We start from the raw sequence: 21,694 nt of genomic DNA, 5'->3' as shown, positions 1-21,694 counted from the left end.
ACCCTACAACCATTATGTATACTACAACACAACCCTACAGCCATTATGTATACTACAACACAACCCTACAACCATTATGTATACTACAACACAACCCTACAACCATTATGTATGCTACAACACAACCCTACAACCATTATGTATACTACAACACAACCCTACAGGCATTATGTATACTAGAACACAACCCTACAGGCATTATGTATACTACAACACAACCCTACAACCATTATGTATACTACAACACAACCCTACAGCCATTATGTATACTACAACACAACCCTACAACCATTATGTATACTACAACACAACCCTACAACCATTATGTACACTACAACACAACCCTACAGCCATTATGTATACTACAACACCACCCTACAGCCATTATGTATACTACAACACAACCCTACAACCATTATGTATACTACAACACAACCCTACAGCCATTATGTATACTACAACACAACCCTACAACCATTATGTATACTACAACACAACCCTACAACCATTATGTATACTACAACCATTATGTATACTACAACACCACCCTACAGCCATTATGTATACTACAACACAACCCTACAGCCATTATGTATACTACAACACAACCCTACAGCCATTATGTATACTACAACACAACCCTACAACCATTATGTATACTACAACACAACCCTACAACCATTATGTATACTACAACACAACCCTACAGCCATTATGTATACTACAACACAACCCTACAACCATTATGTATACTACAACACAACCCTACAACCATTATGTATGCTACAACACAACCCTACAACCATTATGTATACTACAACACAACCCTACAGGCATTATGTATACTAGAACACAACCCTACAGGCATTATGTATACTACAACACAACCCTACAACCATTATGTATACTACAACACAACCCTACAGCCATTATGTATACTACAACACAACCCTACAACCATTATGTATACTACAACACAACCCTACAACCATTATGTATACTACAACACAACCCTACAGCCATTATGTATACTACAACACAACCCTACAACCATTATGTATACTACAACACAACCCTACAACCATTATGTATGCTACAACACAACCCTACAACCATTATGTATACTACAACACAACCCTACAGGCATTATGTATACTAGAACACAACCCTACAGGCATTATGTATACTACAACACAACCCTACAACCATTATGTATACTACAACACAACCCTACAACCATTATGTATACTACAACACAACCCTACAACCATTATGTATACTACAACCATTATGTATACTACAACACCACCCTACAGCCATTATGTATACTACAACACAACCCTACAGCCATTATGTATACTACAACACAACCCTACAGCCATTATGTATACTACAACACAACCCTACAACCATTATGTATACTACAACACAACCCTACAACCATTATGTATACTACAACACAACCCTACAGCCATTATGTATACTACAACACAACCCTACAACCATTATGTATACTACAACACAACCCTACAACCATTATGTATGCTACAACACAACCCTACAACCATTATGTATACTACAACACAACCCTACAGGCATTATGTATACTAGAACACAACCCTACAGGCATTATGTATACTACAACACAACCCTACAACCATTATGTATACTACAACACAACCCTACAGCCATTATGTATACTACAACACAACACTACAACCATTATGTATACTACAACACAACCCTACAACCATTATGTATACTACAACACAACCCTACAACCATTATGTATATACAACACCACCCTACAACCATTATGTATACTACAACACAACCCTACAACCATTATGTATACTACAACACAACCCTACAACCATTATGTATACTACAACACAACCCTACAACCATTATGTATACTACAACACAACCCTACAGCCATTATGTATACTACAACACAACCCTACGACCATTATGTATACTACAACACAACCCTACGACCATTATGTATGCTACAACACAACCCTACAACCATTATGTACACTACACAAAGAGCCATGAGGACAGTTAATACTGCAGGATACGGTGAACACACCAACAAGCTGTTTTAAAGTCACCTGTCCTGAAGTTCAGGGATTTAACAGAATTTAACACGGCACAAATAATGTACACAGCAAGAAAGACTCTACTACCCAGTAATACACACAAAATACTCTGAGGTAGAGAAGGGGAAAACAATGTTTGGTACAACTTTGAAGAGCAGGGGCATTTCAATCTGTGGGGCAAAACTGTGGAACAGTGTGAGCATGGAACTCAAACACACTACAAACATTACACAGCTCAAGAAGAAGTACAAAGGTCTGATTATCAAGAGATACAGGGACGATGAAGAGCTGTATTAACCGGGGGGGGGGGGGGGCGTCTGGGTAGCATAGCGGTCTATTCCATTGACTACCAACATGGGGATCGCCGGTTCAAATCCCCGTGTCGCCTCCGGCTTGGTCGGGCGTCCCTACAGACACAATTGGCCTCCTCTGGTCGGTCTGGGCGCCTGTTGGGGGGCGGAGGGGGGGAATAGTGTGATCCTCCCCTGGTGAAACTGCTCACTGTCGGGTGAAAAGCAGCAGCTGGTGACTCCACATGTATGGGAGGAGGCATGTGGTAGTCTGCAGCCCTCCCCGGATCAGCAGAGGGGGCGGAGCAGAGACCGGGACGGCTCAGAAGAGTGGGGTAATGGGCCAAGTACAATTAGGGAGAACAAAACCCCCCCCCCAAAAAAAAGAGTAGGTGAGAAGGGGTAGGAACATTGAGTGCATACTTCCTCCTACTGCTTTTCCAACATGTGATAACGTGATGTGTGTGGAGTCGTGTTCACGACTCTGATGTGTGGGTTTGTTGATCACTTCACATTATTGCCAGGGTGTGATGTGTCTGTTATATGCTGCTTATTACAAAATAGACATAAATCATCATCATTCATTAACCTTCCAGTAAGAAGGCAGCACCACAGTGTGTGAGCTGTGCTCGGGGCCCAGCAGGGCAAGGTGGGGAAAAGTAAATAAAAAGCACTTAGCTGCAGTCATAAAGGGTCCCGGCTAGGGGCCGCCTGGCTGTGTGCCAAGAGGCTGCCAACGCTGCCGACACCAAGACTCAGACCACTTAACCGTTTTCAGCTGAAGTCACTAACCGTCATAATCACTCTAATCACCTACGACTGCACTGGGCAAATGACGCCCAGAACCAGGACAGGTCCAGAACCAGAACCAGGGCAGACCCAGATGCTCCACACAGATTTAACTTCCACCTTTCTCTTTATCTCAGGTCTGCTGTCACGAGGTGTGAAGGCAGCAGCTGGACTGGGGAAACTGTCTGATCCATGTGCCCTGAACGTTGAGCAGCTCTTAGCGAAGCCAACCAGTCGAGGAGCACCTAGATGCAGCTGATGTAGGGCGCTGTGTGCACACCCAACCATCTCCCCACACCCACGCAACAGGAAGCCGGGACACGCCCTTTCATCGAGACGTGTTTCAGGGAAAAAAGGCTCGAGAAGGAAGAAGAACATCTCAGAAATGAAAGTGTTGCTGTCAAAACTGACATTAAACGTATCAATCGCAATCTTTTTTGTTTGTGGACTTCTTCTCCCTTTTTCTCCCCAATTGTACCTGGCCAATTACCCCACTCTTCCGAGCTGTCCCGCTGCTCCACCCCCCCTGCTGATCCGGGGAGGGCTGCAGACTACCACGTCTCCTCCCATACATGTGGAGTCACCAGCCGCTTCTTTTCACCTGACAGTGAGGAGTTTCACCAGGGGGACGTGGCGCGTGGGAGGATCACGCTATTCCCCCCCAGTTCCCCCTCCCCCCTGAACAGGCGCCTCGACCGACCAGAGGAGGCGCTAGTGCCGCGACCAGGACACATACCCACAGACACGGCCAATTGTGTCTGTGGAGACGCCAACTAAGCCAGGGGTAACACGGGGCCGATCGGCAATCCCCGTGTTGGTAGGCACCGGAACAGACCGCCACGGTACCCGGACACCCCATTCCTGTTACATTACATTACAGTCATTTAGCTGATGCTTTTACCCGAAGCAACTCACGATAGGTGTATCGTTATCCATTGTTAAAAGAAATAATGTTTACAAAAGACTCATCAGTTCTGGTTATGTAACAGCATAACCGTCACTCTGAAGTACAAATTTCATCCCAATTTGACATGTCCAATTTGACTTTCTCCAAAGGCTCCGTCACTGCATGACCCCTGCGGTGGTTGGGGAGGGGGTAGACCACATGTGCCTTCTGATATACATGGAGTCCCCAACTGGTTCTTCTCACCCGCCAGCTGCAGGTTTCTCCAACGTACAGGGAGACCTAGATTTGATTCTAGAAGGAAATGTATGTTTGCCATCCACAGCTGGACCTTCATCCCACTCCTGCCTGCCCATCACAGACCTTTAGAAACTTCAGAGCAAGCATTTGTTCCATCGGGAAAAGAATAACTCACTGTACATAGGGTTCTACTCATACTCCTCTATGCCACTGCTACTTCCCAGGCCTTCCCCTCTCCTACCCCTCCAGCTTTTAGCAGCTTCCTCCGGAACTCCTCTGTGGGGTTGTTGAAGGTTAGCTTCTCACAGCGCAGATGATTGACGGGTGGGTGGCCCTCCAGGTGGAGGAATAGGTCATAGTCAAAGCGTACTTTTTTGGGTTCTTCCTGAGGGTAGCGTTGGTCCACGCATTGAAGGAAAAAAGGAAAAATAAAGGAGAAACCATTAAAAACCAATTCAACCATGTCATCAACAGTTTATCCCAGTATTACGCATGTTCCATTAGCTTCAGTTCTCATGCTAACAACACTTCCTCCCTCGTTCAGCGTCACCTAGAAGTTGACTAGCCATTCAATCCACAGAGTTAGTACCAACATGGTCATGGCAGAGACTGACACTGAATGATTCAGGAAAGTTGAACAGTCTGTAGGACTGACTGACAAATGGAAATTAATGTTTTTCTTCTTTAATTAAAAACAACAACCAGTAAGCCATGGTGGAGCAGTGAATTGTACCTTATTTCTGAAGTAAACTTCAATGGGCAAGATGAAACCTGCATATCCAGATTCCTCCACTTTGTAGGGTGGATCCTTGCACACTGCAATGAAAGAAAATTAGCTATACATGAGGTGTGAAGAGAAGAATAAGCTATCAGGCCTGAAGACGTGATGTGAAGATGTGACCATCAGTATTGTAGTAAGTTGTACAGTTCTGTAAGGCACACAGCAGCAGCTTGAACCCTTATTCACAGCCTGCTGCTCTGTTCTTTTGTGTAATCACATCACAAGACAATGCGATCCATTACTTTCACATCAAAAACTTATTTAACTTTATACACTGGTACCAATGATGACTCAAAATAAAGGAGATCCATCTTCAAGCTTGTTAATCCAGCCAACTTTTAAAAAGAAATATGTGCTTCCCTGCAGGGTTTTGCAGAAAAACAAATGTACTTGTGCTCAGGTGTTCTCTCTGGAGATACTTGTTTACCAGCCTCCATCCCACAGAGAGATGCCCAATTAGTCAATGGCTGCATTTACTCACAAAAACAAATAGTGAAAGTACTGCATCTAGATTTGTATCCACGCCTTAGTCATCATCAAATGAATAAAAAGGGCAAACAATAGGTGCTGGGGCATGAGATGTGGTCTGCTGTATGGTTACATGAACATGGTGTGGTGACACCAGAGAGGATGGTTACATGAAGATGGTGTGGTGACAGCAGAGAGGATGGTTACATGAAGATGGTGTGGTGACAGCAGAGAGGATGGTTACATGAAGATGGTGTGGTGATAGCAGAGAGGATGGTTACATGAAGATGGTGTGGTGATAGCAGAGAGGATGGTTACATGAAGATAGTGTGGTGACAGCAGAGAGGATGGTTACATGAAGATAGTGTGGTGACAGTAGCGAGGATGGTTACATGAAGATGGTGTGGTGACAGCAGAGAGGATGGTTACATGAAGATGGTGTGGTGATAGCAGAGAGGATGGTTACATGAAGATAGTGTGGTGACAGCAGAGAGGATGGTTACATGAAGATAGTGTGGTGACAGTAGAGGATGGTTACATGAAGATAGTGTGGTGACAGCAGAGAGGATGGTTACATGAAGATAGTGTGGTGACAGCAGAGAGGATGGTTACATGAAGATAGTGTGGTGATAGCAGAGAGGATGGTTACATGAACATGGTGTGGTGACAGCAGAGAGGATGGTTACATGAACATGGTGTGGTGACAGCAGAGAGGATGGTTACATGAACACGGTGTGGTGACAGCAGAGAGGATGGTTACATGAACACGGTGTGGTGACAGCAGAGAGGATGGTTACATGAAGATGGTGTGGTGACACCAGAGAGGATGGTTACATGAAGATGGTGTGGTGACAGTAGAGGATGGTTACATGAAGATAGTGTGGTGACAGCAGAGGATGGTTACATGAAGATAGTGTGATGACAGCAGAGGATGGTTACATGAAGATAGTGTGGTGACAGTAGAGGATGGTTACATGAAGATAGTGTGCTGAGAGCAGAGAGGATGGTTACATGAAGATAGTGTGGTGACAGCAGAGAGGATGGTTACATGAACATGGTGTGGTGATAGCAGAGAGGATGGTTACATGAACATGGTGTGGTGACAGCAGAGAGGATGGTTACATGAAGATAGTGGGGTGATAGCAGAGAGGATGGTTACATGAAGATGGTGTGGTGACAGCAGAGAGCATGGTTACATGAACATAGTGTGGTGACAGTAGAGAGGATGGTTACATGAAGATAGTGTGGTGACAGTAGAGAGGATGGTTACATGAAGATAGTGTGGTGACAGTAGAGAGGATGGTTACATGAAGATAGTGTGGTGACAGTAGAGAGGATGGTTACATGAAGATAGTGTGGTGACAGTAGAGGATGGTTACATGAAGATAGTGTGGTGACAGTAGAGAGGATGGTTACATGAAGACAGTGTGATGACAGTAGCGAGGATGGCTACATGAACATGGTGTGGTGACAGCAGAGAGGATGGTTATATGAAGACAGTGTGATGACAGTAGAGAATGGTTACATGAAGATAGTGTGGTGACAGTAGAGAGGATTGTTATATGAAGACAGTGTGATGACAGTAGAGAATGGTTACATGAAGATAGTGTGGTGACAGCAGAGAGGATGGTTATATGAAGACAGTGTGATGACAGTAGAGAATGGTTACATGAAGACAGTGTGGTGACAGTAGAGAGGATTGTTACATGAAGATAGTGAGGTGACAGTAGAGAGGATGGTTACATGAAGATAGTGAGGTGACAGCAGAGAGGATGGTTACATGAACATGGTGTGGTGACAGTAGAGAGGATGGTTACATGAAGATAGTGTGGTGACAGCAGAGAGGATGGTTACATGAAGATAGTGTGGTGACAGCAGAGAGGATGGTTACATGAAGATAGTGTGGTGACAGTAGAGGATGGTTACATGAAGGTAGTGTGGTGACAGCAGAGAGGATGGTTACATGAAGATAGTGTGGTGACAGTAGAGGATGGTTACATGAAGGTAGTGTGGTGACAGTAGAGGATGGTTACATGAAGATAGTGTGGTGACAGTAGAGGATGGTTACATGAAGGTAGTGTGGTGACAGCAGAGAGGATGGTTACATGAAGGTAGTGTGGTGACAGTAGAGGATGGTTACATGAAGATAGTGAGGTGACAGTAGAGGATGGTTACATGAAGATAGTGTGGTGACAGTAGAGGATGGTTACATGAAGATAGTGTGGTGACAGTAGAGGATGGTTACATGAAGATAGTGAGGTGACAGCAGAGAGGATGGTTACATGAAGACAGTGAGGTGACAGCAGAGAGGATGGTTACATGAAGACAGTGAGGTGACAGCAGAGAGGATGGTTACATGAAGATAGTGAGGTGACAGTAGAGAGGATGGTTACATGAAGATAGTGAGGTGACAGCAGAGAGGATGGTTACATGAACATGGTGTGGTGACAGTAGAGAGGATGGTTACATGAAGATAGTGTGGTGACAGCAGAGAGGATGGTTACATGAAGATAGTGTGGTGACAGTAGAGGATGGTTACATGAAGATAGTGTGGTGACAGTAGAGGATGGTTACATGAAGATAGTGTGGTGACAGTAGAGGATGGTTACATGAAGATAGAGTGGTGACAGTAGAGAGGACTTGCTGAACAAAAGGAGGCCATGAATGCTTAGGCGTTTCAAAATCCAAATTACTTTTAAATAAAACATTTAATGGCAATATTATTTGTAGGATAGCCGTGTATCTATATTTATATAATATACAAAACCAGAAGCAATCCTTTCTGAGCAAATAGAATACTGTTTGGCTCCTTAGATAAATGATTGTTACGGTCTCACACAGTGATCTGAAGTTTTACTTTCTATCACTGAACTATCCAAGTTAAGCATCATTCTTAGACAAAATTCTTGAGAAAAATAAAGTAACCCGTGAAGAACTTTGAAACGACAGGAGTTTTAGTGTACATTTTCAGGTAAAAGCCTGCCTTGTGGAAAGGCTAAGCAACATGGAATTGTTCCAAGTTATCCTTGACACCAACAAGGCCTTGGCACCTCTACTGAGGCTGTTTCAAGCCAGCCGTCAGCAGAGGAAGTCGGTTTCTCATATTTCACCATGGCCGTACCCCAGCCACCAACAGGAGGGCAGTAGGTGACAGCTGGGACGGCTGCACTGGGGTCAGGCTTACCTCGGGGCTACGCTGTCCAAGAGCTGCACAAATATTATGGGTCATTATTAATTGTGCAACTGTGTCAGCTTCAATTACACAGAGCTAAAATATTCCATTCATCATCATACCTTTATGAAGGACATGGTAGAAAAGGAGACGAATTAAGCCACCCGAGAAACTTGCCAATAATCTTCCTACAGCACTAATGCTCCATCTTACATGCTTGATTTCCCATTAACATTTTTAAAACCAATCAATATCATAACATTCAAATGAGCAAATGCTTGATTTGGCACATAGGTCACAACACTTTACACTCAGAAAAAACTCTTTATCCATCTAGAAGCTTTTACTCCTGGTATGTTATGTTCAAGTTAAACATTGGTTGAAGGGATATATATATATATATATATATATATATATATAGATAGATAGATAGATAGATAGATAGATAGATAGATAGATAGATAGATAGATAGATAGATATAGATATTACTTTTCCAATGAAGTAACCCTTACAAGAATTAAAAAAATAGAGCAAGGCGTCATTTTAACCATTTTGGGTTTTCAAAGTTTAATATCTTTGTGGGGAAAAAAAAGATATAGACCTGCCGCTCCCTGAATGCTCCTAAAATTGCATATATTTGCATAAAAACAAGTTTTAAATTAAAAAAAAAAAATCTACCTAAAACGACCATGAGCGGTCAAAATGACTGCACGTAACTTGTGCATCATGTCATGTGTTGTTTGCATCATTTCCTTCGCAACTTTCAGTTCTTTTTTTTTACATGTCACGTTTTATAGGCCTTGTTACGTTTGTTAGATTAGCAATATGTGTCTTATGTTGTGTTTGTCAGGTAATATTTTCACTTTTTAAATTTTGCTATTCAAGTTGGATCGTGTCTCTCTCAAGTTAAATTGTTTAAAAATAGTATTATAGTTGTTAACATGTTAATGTTGGTGTCAGTCGTTTCCTAACAGACATACTGACATAGACAATGCATTGATATCTCAGCTGGGTATTTATCTTGACAGAATACAGAGTTTAAAAACCAGCCGTCATTTTGACCACCCATGGTGGTTTTAGGTAGGAGTGAAATCCCAGTTGTTCTGGTGTTAACCAGACAGAAAATCAGCAAAGCCTAAATGGTGGATTTGGTCTCCATGCCGTCTTGGTTGTGTTTCAGTAGTTGAAGCTGAAAAAGTTGACGCAGCGTCTGACAGAAAGAGGTGAACAACACCATCACTGAGCTGGAACAGCCAAGCTGCCAATGATCACAGTCGTTCTGGAGGACGCACAAAGGCCAGGCGCCCTTTTTGAGAAAGGCTCAGTCAAACTCCTGTGTCCTCTCGGCTTGGACCAACATGCCAATCATGGAACAATGCAGCCACTATGTACTATGAACTATGGACTTGTCCTTTCCACAGGCTTGTTTTTAAAGTGATCAACATACATGACAAGCTCAGCTGTAGTCAAACAGCAAGGCCATGTGGCATGACCATCTAAACTGGCCATCTGGTAAAATTAATGCGGATGCTGCCTTGTGGCTCACTCCATTTCCTTTTAATTCCTCTTCCCTCACGGTCTCTGTCAAAAAGTATGTGTCCAAACATATTTACGCCTCAACTAAAACTAAAAAAAAAAAAGAAAGAAAAGGAAAAGAGATTCTTTATAGCAACCTACCACAATTACTAGAAACACTGAGAAATCCTCTGTTTTTATCTGCCGGAGCCTGAATAAAGTGTACATTTCTACCAGTGAGATCATCCATCTAGCAAGTAAGTGTCTCCAGTAAAACCCACATATGATGGAATTTCTACCCTTTATTGGCTGCAACTTTACAGATGACGGGGTCTTAACTGCACGGACCTTTAAAATGGTTTAGTCCAGAACATGGAGAAGACTGGTAACAGGAAACAGTGCTGCAGCCAGCAGATCTTTTAAACAATAAAGGTCTCTGGCTGAAAGTACGGGTGAAAAGAATTAGAAGGTCAGTGTTGTTCTTGGTGCAGCACATAATTCACTGTTGAGACACGAGGCCTATCTTTGGCTAGCTCCATGCTCAAATCTCTCCGAGGCTGGTTGCAAGGGGGAAAGAGTTGATATCATCTATTCCATCTAAATGTAAATTCATTTCGGAGGAGCTGTTAATATAGACACACATGATTGCAGAAAGAATGTTGCTTACATTTATGGAGTTTGTGCGTTTAGCTTTTCCGCCTTTTCAGAAAAGACAAACCCCGTTTTCTGCCTGTGACTCAGCTGGCAGCTCAGCACGAACAAGCTTTCTTTGACTTAGAAACACTGGATATTAAACCATTTTTTGCAGCTGACCTTTTTACTGAGGGACAAACATTCGCCATGCATATGGGGTGGGGACAACCGCATGTGCAAAAAGCCGCAGTGGGCAGCAGGTAAGAGAAGAACCACATTCCTTTTTTAAGAAACTTCCCTCAAAAAGGTGTGGGCTATCTGGAAAGAAGGCCGCTTTATTTCTCACAGCGAGCTGTATTCTTACAGTGAATGTGTTCTCTGCATGCACCCATCCTATTGTATAGCAGCAGTGTGCAGTTGCAGCAGCCGAGGACCAACCCCAGTTCTTCTTTCCATTGCCTTGCTCAGGGGCACAGGCAGGAGTATGAACCCTAACATGCATGTCTTTTTGATGGTGGGAGGAAACCCAAACAGACTCAGGGAGAACATGCAAACCCCACACAGAAAGGACCTGGGACAGCCCGGGGTTCAAACCCAGGACCTTCTTGCTGTGAGGAACAGTGCTAACCACCGGGCCACAGTACCATGTGTTCTCTGTTTTAGGAACACAACTGGTGTGCGTGTTTGTGTTATTACTGCATAATCCTGTTCTAAAGGAGTGATAAGCAGGCCCCAGCGGTCCAGCGGACCCCACCGGCCTCACAGCAGGCAGTCTGTGACAACCATCTTGCCATCAGCCTGCAAGTCCCCTGCAAAGATTTAGTCTGACATAGAGCTGCATTTCGTGGACAGAACAAAACAATGAAGAACTGCTGTATGTAGAGATACGGATCATTGTGGACCGTGACATGGCACCGCCTTGAGTGGATGCAAATTATTTTATAGATTATTTGTTTAAGTAAGTTGGAAAGTAGGAGTACTCATGTGAAGCTGTTTTTTAACAACACGTTAAAGAATAAAACTGACAGGTTTAGAGAATAATCAGATGTTCCTTGTCAGCAGAACACCGATTACACCGGCTCACAGTGAGCTGGGGGGACCATATCGATAACCCTACGTTGCATTTATTTAGCGTGCTGCTGCAGGATTTACAGTGATGCTTTTAGATTACCTGAGTATTGTAATTCCTTACTCTTCTTTGTGTTTCCCTCATATTCATTCATGATTGCATGTTACAGAGCATGCCCTGTTTCTGCAACTGATAACCGACAACAGTGGGTTTTCATGGCCTTTATCCATCTCTCCAGGATAGGTCGCGTTTGCATTCAAAGCGTCCAATTATGAAACAAATGCTAACTTCCAGAATTATGCAATTTACCCCACTTACCACCATTTTTTAGTGATTCATGTACTTGTATATGTAAACTAGTTTCCCTGTAAGGGACAATAAAGATACTTTGAATTTGACTCTGATGTATTCATATTAGCCAACATACGTATACTTGTTTTGCAATGATCTACTCCTGTATTTTCACCATGTGTGTGTGGTGTATGGTGTGTGTCTGTGTGAGAGTCTATAAACGGCCAAACTAAAGCACTTGGGGCCTTGATTCTTTTTGGAGGTTATTGGGGATGATCAGGGGCACCTATAAAAAAATAGCAGAACATTAAAATTATGCATAATTAATTATGCATAAATATGCAAAATATGCATTTTTCTAAAAATGGCTAAAAACCACTTTTCTCGGCATTTCGGATGATTCTGAGCATCTTTGATTTTTTCACCTATAAAATTTTTTTTTTCTGGAACTTGAATGTTTTGGCATTATGCAAAATAAATGCATTTTTGCAAAAATGCATTTATGAGCCCCATTTTTTTTGGAGGTGGTAGGTATTGTTCCAGAGAGGACCAGAAAAATAGCAGAAAATTAAAATAATTATAATAATTATGCATAATTATGCAAAATATGCATTTTCTAAAAATGGCTAAAAACCACTTTTCTCGGCATTTCAGATGATTCTGAGCATTTGGGGGGAGGGAGTTGGAGTGGGGGGGGGTTAGGGGCAGGGGGAAGGCGGTTAGCTGGCAGGATGAAGAGGAGGGAGATTTAGACGGGTGGAGAACCAAACCGCTACATTGTAGCGGGGTTCTTCTAGTACTAATATAAAGCCTACAATGCTAATTCATGGGAAATAGAGAAGTCAGGGGAAAAGTTCTAGCAAAAGATCAGGACAATCTTCATAAATCAAACACAACAGTATCAATATCCAATTTGTTGTGCTAAGAGATTGAATACAAAGAAATACTAATATGAAATCACTACCATTGTGTGTGTCCAAATGTGGAGGTAACAACAATTAAGCTTCACTTTCATGTACTACTACAGGGGTCATCACAGCGGATCACCTCTTTCCATTTCTTCCTGTCCTCTGCATCTTCCTCTGTCACACCAGCCACCTGCATGTCCTCCCTCACCACATCCATAAACCTCTTTGGCCTTCCTCTTCTCCTCTTCCCTGGCAGCTCCATATTCAGCATCCTTCTCCCAGTATACCCAGCATCTCTCCTCCACACATGTCCAAACCATCTCAATCTTGCCTCTCTTGCTTTGTCTCCAAACCGTCCAACCTGAGCGGTCCCTCTAATATACTCGTTCCTAATCCTGTCCTTCTTCATCACTCCCAATGAAAATCTTATCATCTTCACCTCTGCCACCTCCAGCTCCACCTCCTGTCTTTTCGTCAGTGCCACTGTCTCCAAACCATACAACATAGCTGGTCTCACTACCATCTTGTAAACTTTCCCTTTAACTCTTGCTGGTACCCTTCTGTCACACATCACTCCTGACACTCTTCTCCACCCACTCCACCCTGCCTGCACTCTCTTCTTCACCTCTCTTCGACACTCCCCATTACTTTGAACAGTTGACCCCAAGTATTTAAACTCATATGCCTTCATCACCTCTACTCCTTACATCCTCGCCATTCCACTGTCCTCCCTCTCATTCATGCAGAGGTACTCCGTCTTGCTCCTACTGACTTTCATTCCTCTTCTCTCCAGTGCATACCTCCACCTCTCCAGGCTCTCCTCCACCTGCTCCCTACTCTCACTTCAGATCACAATGTCATCTGCGAACATCCTAGTCCACAGAGACCCCCTGTCTAATATCGTCCGTCAACCTGTCCATCACCACTGCAAACAAGAAAGGGCTCAGGGCCGATCCTTGATGTAGTCCCACCTCCACCTTGAACCCATCTGTCATTCCAACCGCACACCTCACCATTGTCACACTTCCCTCATACGTATCCTGCACCACTCCTACATACTTCTCTGCCACTCCCAACTTCCTTCACACAATACCACACCTCCTCTCTCAGTACCACACTCTCGGTCATATGCTTCATATTACTTCTGACCTTCTCGATACTTTTCAATCAACATTCTCAAAGCAAACACCATATCTGTGGTGCTCTTTTGTGGCATGAAACCATACTGCTGCTCGCTAATCATCACCTCTCCTCTTAACTTAGCTTCTATTACTCTTTCCCATATTGTCATGCTGTGGTTGATCAGCGCTTTGAGTGGCTGTTGCAGCTAGAAAGGCGCTATAAGAAATGCAACTTGAACTTGATCAACTTTATACCTCTGTAGTTGCTACAGTTCTGCACACCGCCCTTGTTCTTGAAAATCGGTACCAGTATGCTTCTTCTCCACTCCTCAGGCATCCTCTCACTTTCCATGATTGTGTTAAACAATCTAGTTAAAAACTCCACCGCCATCTCTCCTAAACATCTCCATGCCTCCACAGGTATGTCATCAGGACCAACTGCCTTTCCACTCTTCATCCTCTTCATAGCTGCCCTCACTTCCTCCTTGCCAATCCATCACATTTCTTGATTCACTATCCCTACATCATCCAACCTTCTCTCTCTCATTTTCTTCATTCATCAGCCCCTCAAAGTATTCCTTCCACCTTCTCCGCACACTCTCCTCACTTGTCAGCACATTTCCATCTCTATCCTTGATCACCCTAACTTGCTGCACATCCTTCCCAGCTCGGTACCTCTGTCTAGCCAATCGGTACAAGTCCTTTTCTCCTTCCCTTGTGTCTAACCTCTCATACAATTCACCATGCGTCTTTCCTTCACCACCTCTCTCTTCGCTTTACGCTGCGTCTCCTTGTACTCCTGTCTACTTTCTTCATCTCTCTGACTATCCCACTTCTTCTTTGCCAACCTCTTCCTCTGTATAATTTGCTGTACTTCCTCATTCCACCACCAAGTCTCCTTGTCGTCCTTCCTCTGTCCTGATGACACACCAAGGACCTTCCTAGCTGTCTCCCTCACTATTTCTGCAGTGGTTGTCCAGCCATCTGGCAACTCTCCACTACCACCCAGTGCCTGTCTTAACTCCTGCCTGAACTCCACACAACAGTCTTCCTTCTTCAACTTCCACCACTTGATCTTCGGCTGTGTCTTCACTGGCTTCCTCTTCTTGGTCTCCAAAGTCATCCTACAGACCACCATCTGATGCTGCCTAGCTACGTTCTCCCCTGTCACCACCTTGCAGTCTCCAATCCCTTTCAGATCGCTCCTTCTACATAAGATATAGTCCACTTGTGTGCACTTTCCTCCACTCTTGTACGTCACCCTGTGTTCCTCCCTCTTCTTGAAATATGTGTTCACCACAGCCATTTCCGTCCTTTTCAAAAAACCCACCACCACCTGTCCTTCCACATTCCTCTTCTTGACACCATACCTACCCATCACCTCCTCATCACCACTCTCTCCTCCTTGGGTACCCTCTCCACCATGTCGTCCAACTCACTCCAGAATTCTTCTTTCTCTTCCATCTCACACCCAACTTGCGGGGCATATGCGCTGATAACATTCATCAACACACCTTCGATTTCCAGCTTCATACTCATCACTCTGTCTGACACTCTCTTCACCTCCAGCTCACTCCTGACATACTCTTCCTTCAGAATTACCCCTACCCCATTTCTCCTCCCATTCACACCATGGTAGAAGAGTTTGAACCCACCTCTGATGTTCCTGGTCTTACTCCTCTTCCACCTGGTCTCTTGCACACACAGTATGTCTACCCTCCTTCTTTCCATCATATCATCCAGTTTTCTCTCCTTACCAGTCATAGTGCCAACATTCAAAGTTCTGACTCTCACCTCCACTCATACCCTTCCTCCTCTCCCGCTGCCTCTGGACATGCCTTCCCCCTCTCCTTCTGCTTTGCCCAACAGTAGCATAGTTTCCACCGGCACCCTGCTGGCCCACAGTACTGCTGGCAGTCATTGGTAACCCGCGCCTCGAGTAATCCAGTATGGAAATCTGATATATAATCCGCATATTTGATTTGGCAAAGGTTTTACACCAGATGCCCTACCTGAAGCAACCCTCCCCATTTATCTGAGCTTGGGACCGGCACTAAGAATTACTTTCATGTAAAACACAATGAACATTGTTTTACTTGATCCTTAGTTCTTATGCAAGACGACAAAAGCAATTTACTGCTCAGTGTCACAGTCAGCTGACCTGCCAGCTAGTGGCAGTATAGCAGGTAGTAAGATGCTTGCAGCAGGTAGTAAGATGCATCATAAAGCAGTTAATGTAAATGTAAAGTAGATGTGAGAGTTGCCATTTTATATAGCCAAGAATTTTTACAATGGCAAATTATGCAGAATGTTTGCCAATTTTCCATTAAATTTGGCCACTGGAGCATTGTGAAAAACTAGAGGGATTGCTTGGTATAGTAGTGCGGAAATTAAAATTGGCAATAACGACAGTACATGCACTGTTTGCAATTTTCTTAATTTCTAGTTTTTACCATTGAACAGCAACGTCAAAATCTGCAGACAGACTTAATGACATGACAGGAAAGGACAGTTGATTTCCCAGAGACGTGCCTTAAGTTATTTTCCAAATTCTCCTCTTAACTTTTCTGCGACCTATGTGACATTTTCGGGTGAGGTCAAAGAAAAGGTGAAAGGGAAAAAGGCTGCATGTTTGAATGAACTTGGATGTAGCTATAGGCTATTTTTAGTCTAGTTCCTAGGTGTAATTCTGAGATGCCTGATAAGCACAGGACCAGGTCATTAAAATAAAGTGTTATTACGTCAAATAGGGACCGATCTGAAGTGGACCACTGACGTTTTTTTCCATCTTCCCTCACATAGTCAAATTACAGCAACCTAATGCTCAACCCTTCCTGAGATTTTACAAACTGGCTTAGTAAGGCACTCCGGGGCTTTAGCAACCCTAATACCAGCGATCAAAAGAAAAGGCTCATCTATTCGGGTTTTCATCGATTTAGTTCATCAGATGCGAAACAGAAAATTACGTAACCCCACCTCAATAACAATGCAAACGAGATACTAGACATCACGTCCCTGACTGCACCAGAGGGTGTGCACCCCGGACTCAACACGCATCAGGTGTGAGGCGACGTCCATCACAAGGGACGAGCCACAGATGGATGTTCCCAGCTCCTGATGGCAGCAGGTGTTAAGACAACACACCCTGGGATGTGTCATTACTGCCACACCGAGGTATCCTTTGAGACTGTGTGTGTGTGTGTGTGTGTGTGTGTGTGTGTGTGTGTGTGTGTGCAGAATCCCAACATGTAGCTGCGTCTTGTGACAAGTGTGTGTGTTAATTGTGTGTGTGTACACACGCAGCATCATGTTGTGTAGCTGTGTTTTGTCAAGTGCTTATCAAGAGTTCACCCTCCTTTTAACACCTTGTTTGCCTCATTACAACAAGGGAATATCACCTACTGCTCACTCTCGACATTTAGAGAGCTTATCCATCAGTTTTATGAGCACACAACTAGCCAAGTGAGTAAAGTGGCTTCAGAACCATCAGTATCGTTTCTTGTTTGTCTGTGTTGCTAAGTTAAATGAATACACATTTAAATGGTACACTGCTCTACTCCTATGTAAGTAACAGGGTTCCTCTATAATGTCACAATGAAGTTTATCTTCTGACGGTGTCCTCTCAAAGCTCTGAACATTAGTAGGTATTCACTCTTTGTATCAACAACTTACATTGAGTCACATGTGCTAGGTTTTCTTGAGAGATCATCAGATGTTAACAACACACACCTATGTTGATGCTGAATCCATTTATGTTATTCTGCATAATAGTTATAATCGGCTTCAGGTCCGTCCAGGTCTCATGAATGAAAACAGGAGATCGGGTCAGGCCTGCAGTCATTAAGACCACGTATCTGCCCACAGAACTTCAAGATTAAACAAGCGAATAGACGCAGTGTCTTGAATGATCCTAGGAGTACTGTTAAGACCATTGCAACTAGATGGAGAAAATATGGCACAACTCAGACACCACCAAGGTCAGGGCATCCTACCAGCCTGAGCAACCAGACAGCAAGGGCACTTGTCAGAGAAGTGACTGGAGGACTGCTACCATGCTCTCTGAGATGCACAGCTCATTGGCTGGAGGGGAATAAGTTGAAACCTTTTGCCATCAAGGGCAAGATGGATACACGGTGGGGGGGGGGGTGTCTGGGTAGCATGGCATTCTATTCTGTTGCCTACCACCACAGGGATCGGCAGTTCGAATCCCCGTGTTACCTCCAGCTTGGTCGGGCATCCCTGCACACACAATTAGCCGTGTCTGTGGGCGGGAAGCCGGATGTGGGTATGTGTCATGGTCGCTGCACTAGCGCCTCCTCTGGTCAGTCGGGGGGCCTGTTCGGGGGCGAGGGGGAATAGCGTGATCCCCCAACGTGCTACGTCCCCCGGGTGAAACTCCTCACTGTCAGGTGAAAAGAAGCGGCTGGTGACTCCACATGTATGGGAGGAGGCATGTGGTAGTCTGCAGCCTCCCCGGATCAGCAGAGGGGGTGGAGCAGAGACCGGGACGGCTCGGAAGAGTGGGGTAATTGGCCGGATATATAATTGGGGAAAAGAAAAAAAAGATGGGATACGGGGAAACCCAATTCAGTGGGAAAGATTTGTGTTTTGGGCCAATATTCATGCTCCAAAGTGACTAAGGAGCAGCTTGAAAAGAGAAGGTTAACATTGTGGAATGACCCAGCCAAACATCAGATGTTAGTCCCACTGAAAATCTGTCGTGTGGCCTAAAAGTTACCGTCCACCGAAACTCCATCTGATCTGCCAGAGTTGGAACAAACATGCTTGGGGGAATGGGCGAAAAATTACAAACTCCAAAGCTCATAGAGATATGCCCAACAAGATCCCCAGCCATCACGCAGGTCATGTCAGAACTTCGCCTTTTGGGCTCCATTTGGAAAATAAATGAAACGTACATGGCTGGTAGTCCTGGTTTAAAATGTTCAGGCTTTAGTTTCTGGAGTCGTTGTAAAAGAAAAAAAAAAAGGACAAATGTTTTATGGTAGGCGGGAGCAGAGAGAAGGGAGTGAAAGACCTGCTAACAGACAGCCCATATAAACCATGCTTCAATAAACCATTTCCTCCACTCTCCTTTCATTGAGAAAACCAGGGGAGAGTGAACATTTACAGCTTAGTTCCTGTTTTTCGGCAGCAGAGACCCACTCCACCTCCTCCACCTCCTCCTACGTGCCCCTCCTCCTCCTGCTCCCCGGCCCTTTCATGCAGGAGCAGCCACGGCGGCAGCCTGCACTTTCATGGCTCTGGCTCTTTGTGCTCGACCTAAACAATTAGGGAGGATTTCTGTACAGTCATAAAACAATTACTGGCAAATTCCTGCAGCCTTTTAATTTCTGGCCGGAGACGGGAGGAGGAGGAAGACGAAGGGTCTGACAATAGTCAGGAGGTGGGGGTTAGTATTAAGGCACCGGTGGGGGTAGGAGAATTGGCGCGTTTTGTCCAGCGTCAGGACAGAGGAAGAAGATTTGCTTGCGAGCATTAAGTCCTGTCTTCTCCTCGCAGAGATTACACATGGCCGTGATTCATGCTCAGTATAAAAATCCACCCGCATGTTTAACAACTCCACCACACACCACCCCAGCCCATAAATATTCACCCAACTTTCTGCAGGCAAGGTCAGCCGAGGGCTTTTTCTTGACAAAGAAATGGAGGTACCCCCGTCGTGAGGTATAACACCCCCAGTTAGCATTTGTCATTACCAACTTAAAACGCCTTCTCACCTCATCCATTTGCTCCTAATGTTTCCTGCTGCCGTGGCAATGGCCTACACTATAGTTAGGCTATTGTGAATTTTGTTATTGAAAATATTAGATGATTTTCCCCCTCTCTTTTTACCTTTGTGTTCCTACATTGAAACAGACTGTTAAGGTGTTCGATGTAAGAAGGCGATATCTCTCGATAAAGTTAACGTAATTCGAACCCTGTCCTGGCTTGTTCAGCCGTGTGCCGTGTGTGCCCGTTGTTAAGTTATAAAACCGATAATGGCAGACTGTGAGCTGCTACTTAGGTGACTGATTCAGTCATCAATGAGATATTGACTTCATCCGAGATACTTAACAAGTGATAATCTTGACAATACCCCCTCCCCCTCGTTGTAATGTGAGAGTCCATGTCGCCTCAGCGGTTTGTGGTCTGTGTGGTTATGGGCTATCCAACGCTGAGGTGGTCAACAGGCTGTCCATAGAAGAGGAAATAAACGATTTGAAATAATTCTACTTTCAACTGACATGTGTATTTGCTACTGTTGATCACTTCTAGACAAGCAGGCATCAACGTCAGATATCCCGCCCACTCAGCCAATCAGAAGATCGTTTCCTCCGTTAAGCCAATCAGAGTTGGATTACTGACGTGTGCCCTCTAATTGACAGGCAGCCATACTGGGCCAAAATATTTGTCCCCTCGGTCACTTCCCCTCACTTCAGTGCTTCATTTTGTGTCAATAATACAAAAAGTACTCAGAAAAAAATACTTTGCCTTCCTTGACAACTAGAATACAACTACAGCATCAACACCCAAGTCTCGAAGAAGGTCGCCTTTTAAGAAACGAAAGAACTACAAGTCTTTTCACTTTGGTCGACGGGGGTTTGATTTGAAATTTTAATTTGTGGCTGGTGGTTTGATGTGGGAGACTTGGTTTCAAGCAGATTTAAAGTTATGTGGAATTCGTGCATCTGGGTTGCGTAGCAGTCTACGCTAGTTAGTAGCCATTGCCTACCAACACGGGGATCGTCGGATTGAATCCCCGTGTTACCTCCGGTTTGATCGGGCGTCCCTACAGACACAGTTGGCTGCGTCTGTGGGTGGGAAGCCATATGTGGGTATGTGTGTGACCTGGTCGCTGCACTAGCGCCTCCTCTGGTCGGTCAGGGCGCCTGTTTGGGGTGGAGGGGGAACTGGGGGGAATAGCGTGATCCTCCCATGTGCTACATCCCCTTGGTGAAACTCCTCACTGTCAGGTGAAAAGAAGCGGCTGGCGACTCCACATGTATCAGAGGAGACATGTGGTAGTCTGCAGCCCTCCCTGGATCAGCAGAGGGGGTGGAGCAGCAACTGGGACGGCTCAGAAGACTGGGGTAATTGGCCAAGTACAATTGGAGCAAAAAGGGGGGGGGTCCAAAAAAAAAAAAAGAAACGATGAGGAATTCTTAAAGACCTACATGATCGAGGTGCAGAGGAGATATAGTGAAATCAGTGGGCCCATGGCAGAATGACACTCCGTCGTTACGTACTCGTCAAGCCAAACAGTTATTCTCCTATCAGAACTCTAGAGGCATGCTTGTCTGCAGTGAAAAGCTGGATGTTATCTAACGTCTTACTTCTGAAAAACAGACGCTGGTGTTATCGGCCCTGCAAGACAAAGTCTCCTTTATGACCAAGACACAGTATCTCTTG

General features: G+C 44.4%; 1 protein-coding gene across 1 annotated transcript in view; it reads right to left on the bottom strand.

Annotated features, from left to right (window-relative positions):
* mllt3 (MLLT3 super elongation complex subunit) overlaps positions 1–21,694 on the bottom strand; it is a 126,690-nt gene that overhangs the window by 88,373 nt on the left and 16,623 nt on the right. The window contains exons 3-4 of the mRNA XM_056300579.1: positions 5,059–5,141; positions 4,567–4,710 (exon numbers count right to left, since the gene is read on the bottom strand). Of these exons, the coding sequence (XP_056156554.1) occupies positions 4,567–4,710; positions 5,059–5,141 (227 nt within the window). The remainder of the gene's footprint in view (positions 1–4,566; positions 4,711–5,058; positions 5,142–21,694) is intronic.

This window comes from Lampris incognitus, chromosome 20 (assembly GCF_029633865.1).
Source record: "Lampris incognitus isolate fLamInc1 chromosome 20, fLamInc1.hap2, whole genome shotgun sequence".
In the NCBI taxonomy this organism is placed as follows: domain Eukaryota; kingdom Metazoa; phylum Chordata; class Actinopteri; order Lampriformes; family Lampridae; genus Lampris; species Lampris incognitus.
This window is presented reverse-complemented; position numbering and strand designations above follow the sequence as displayed.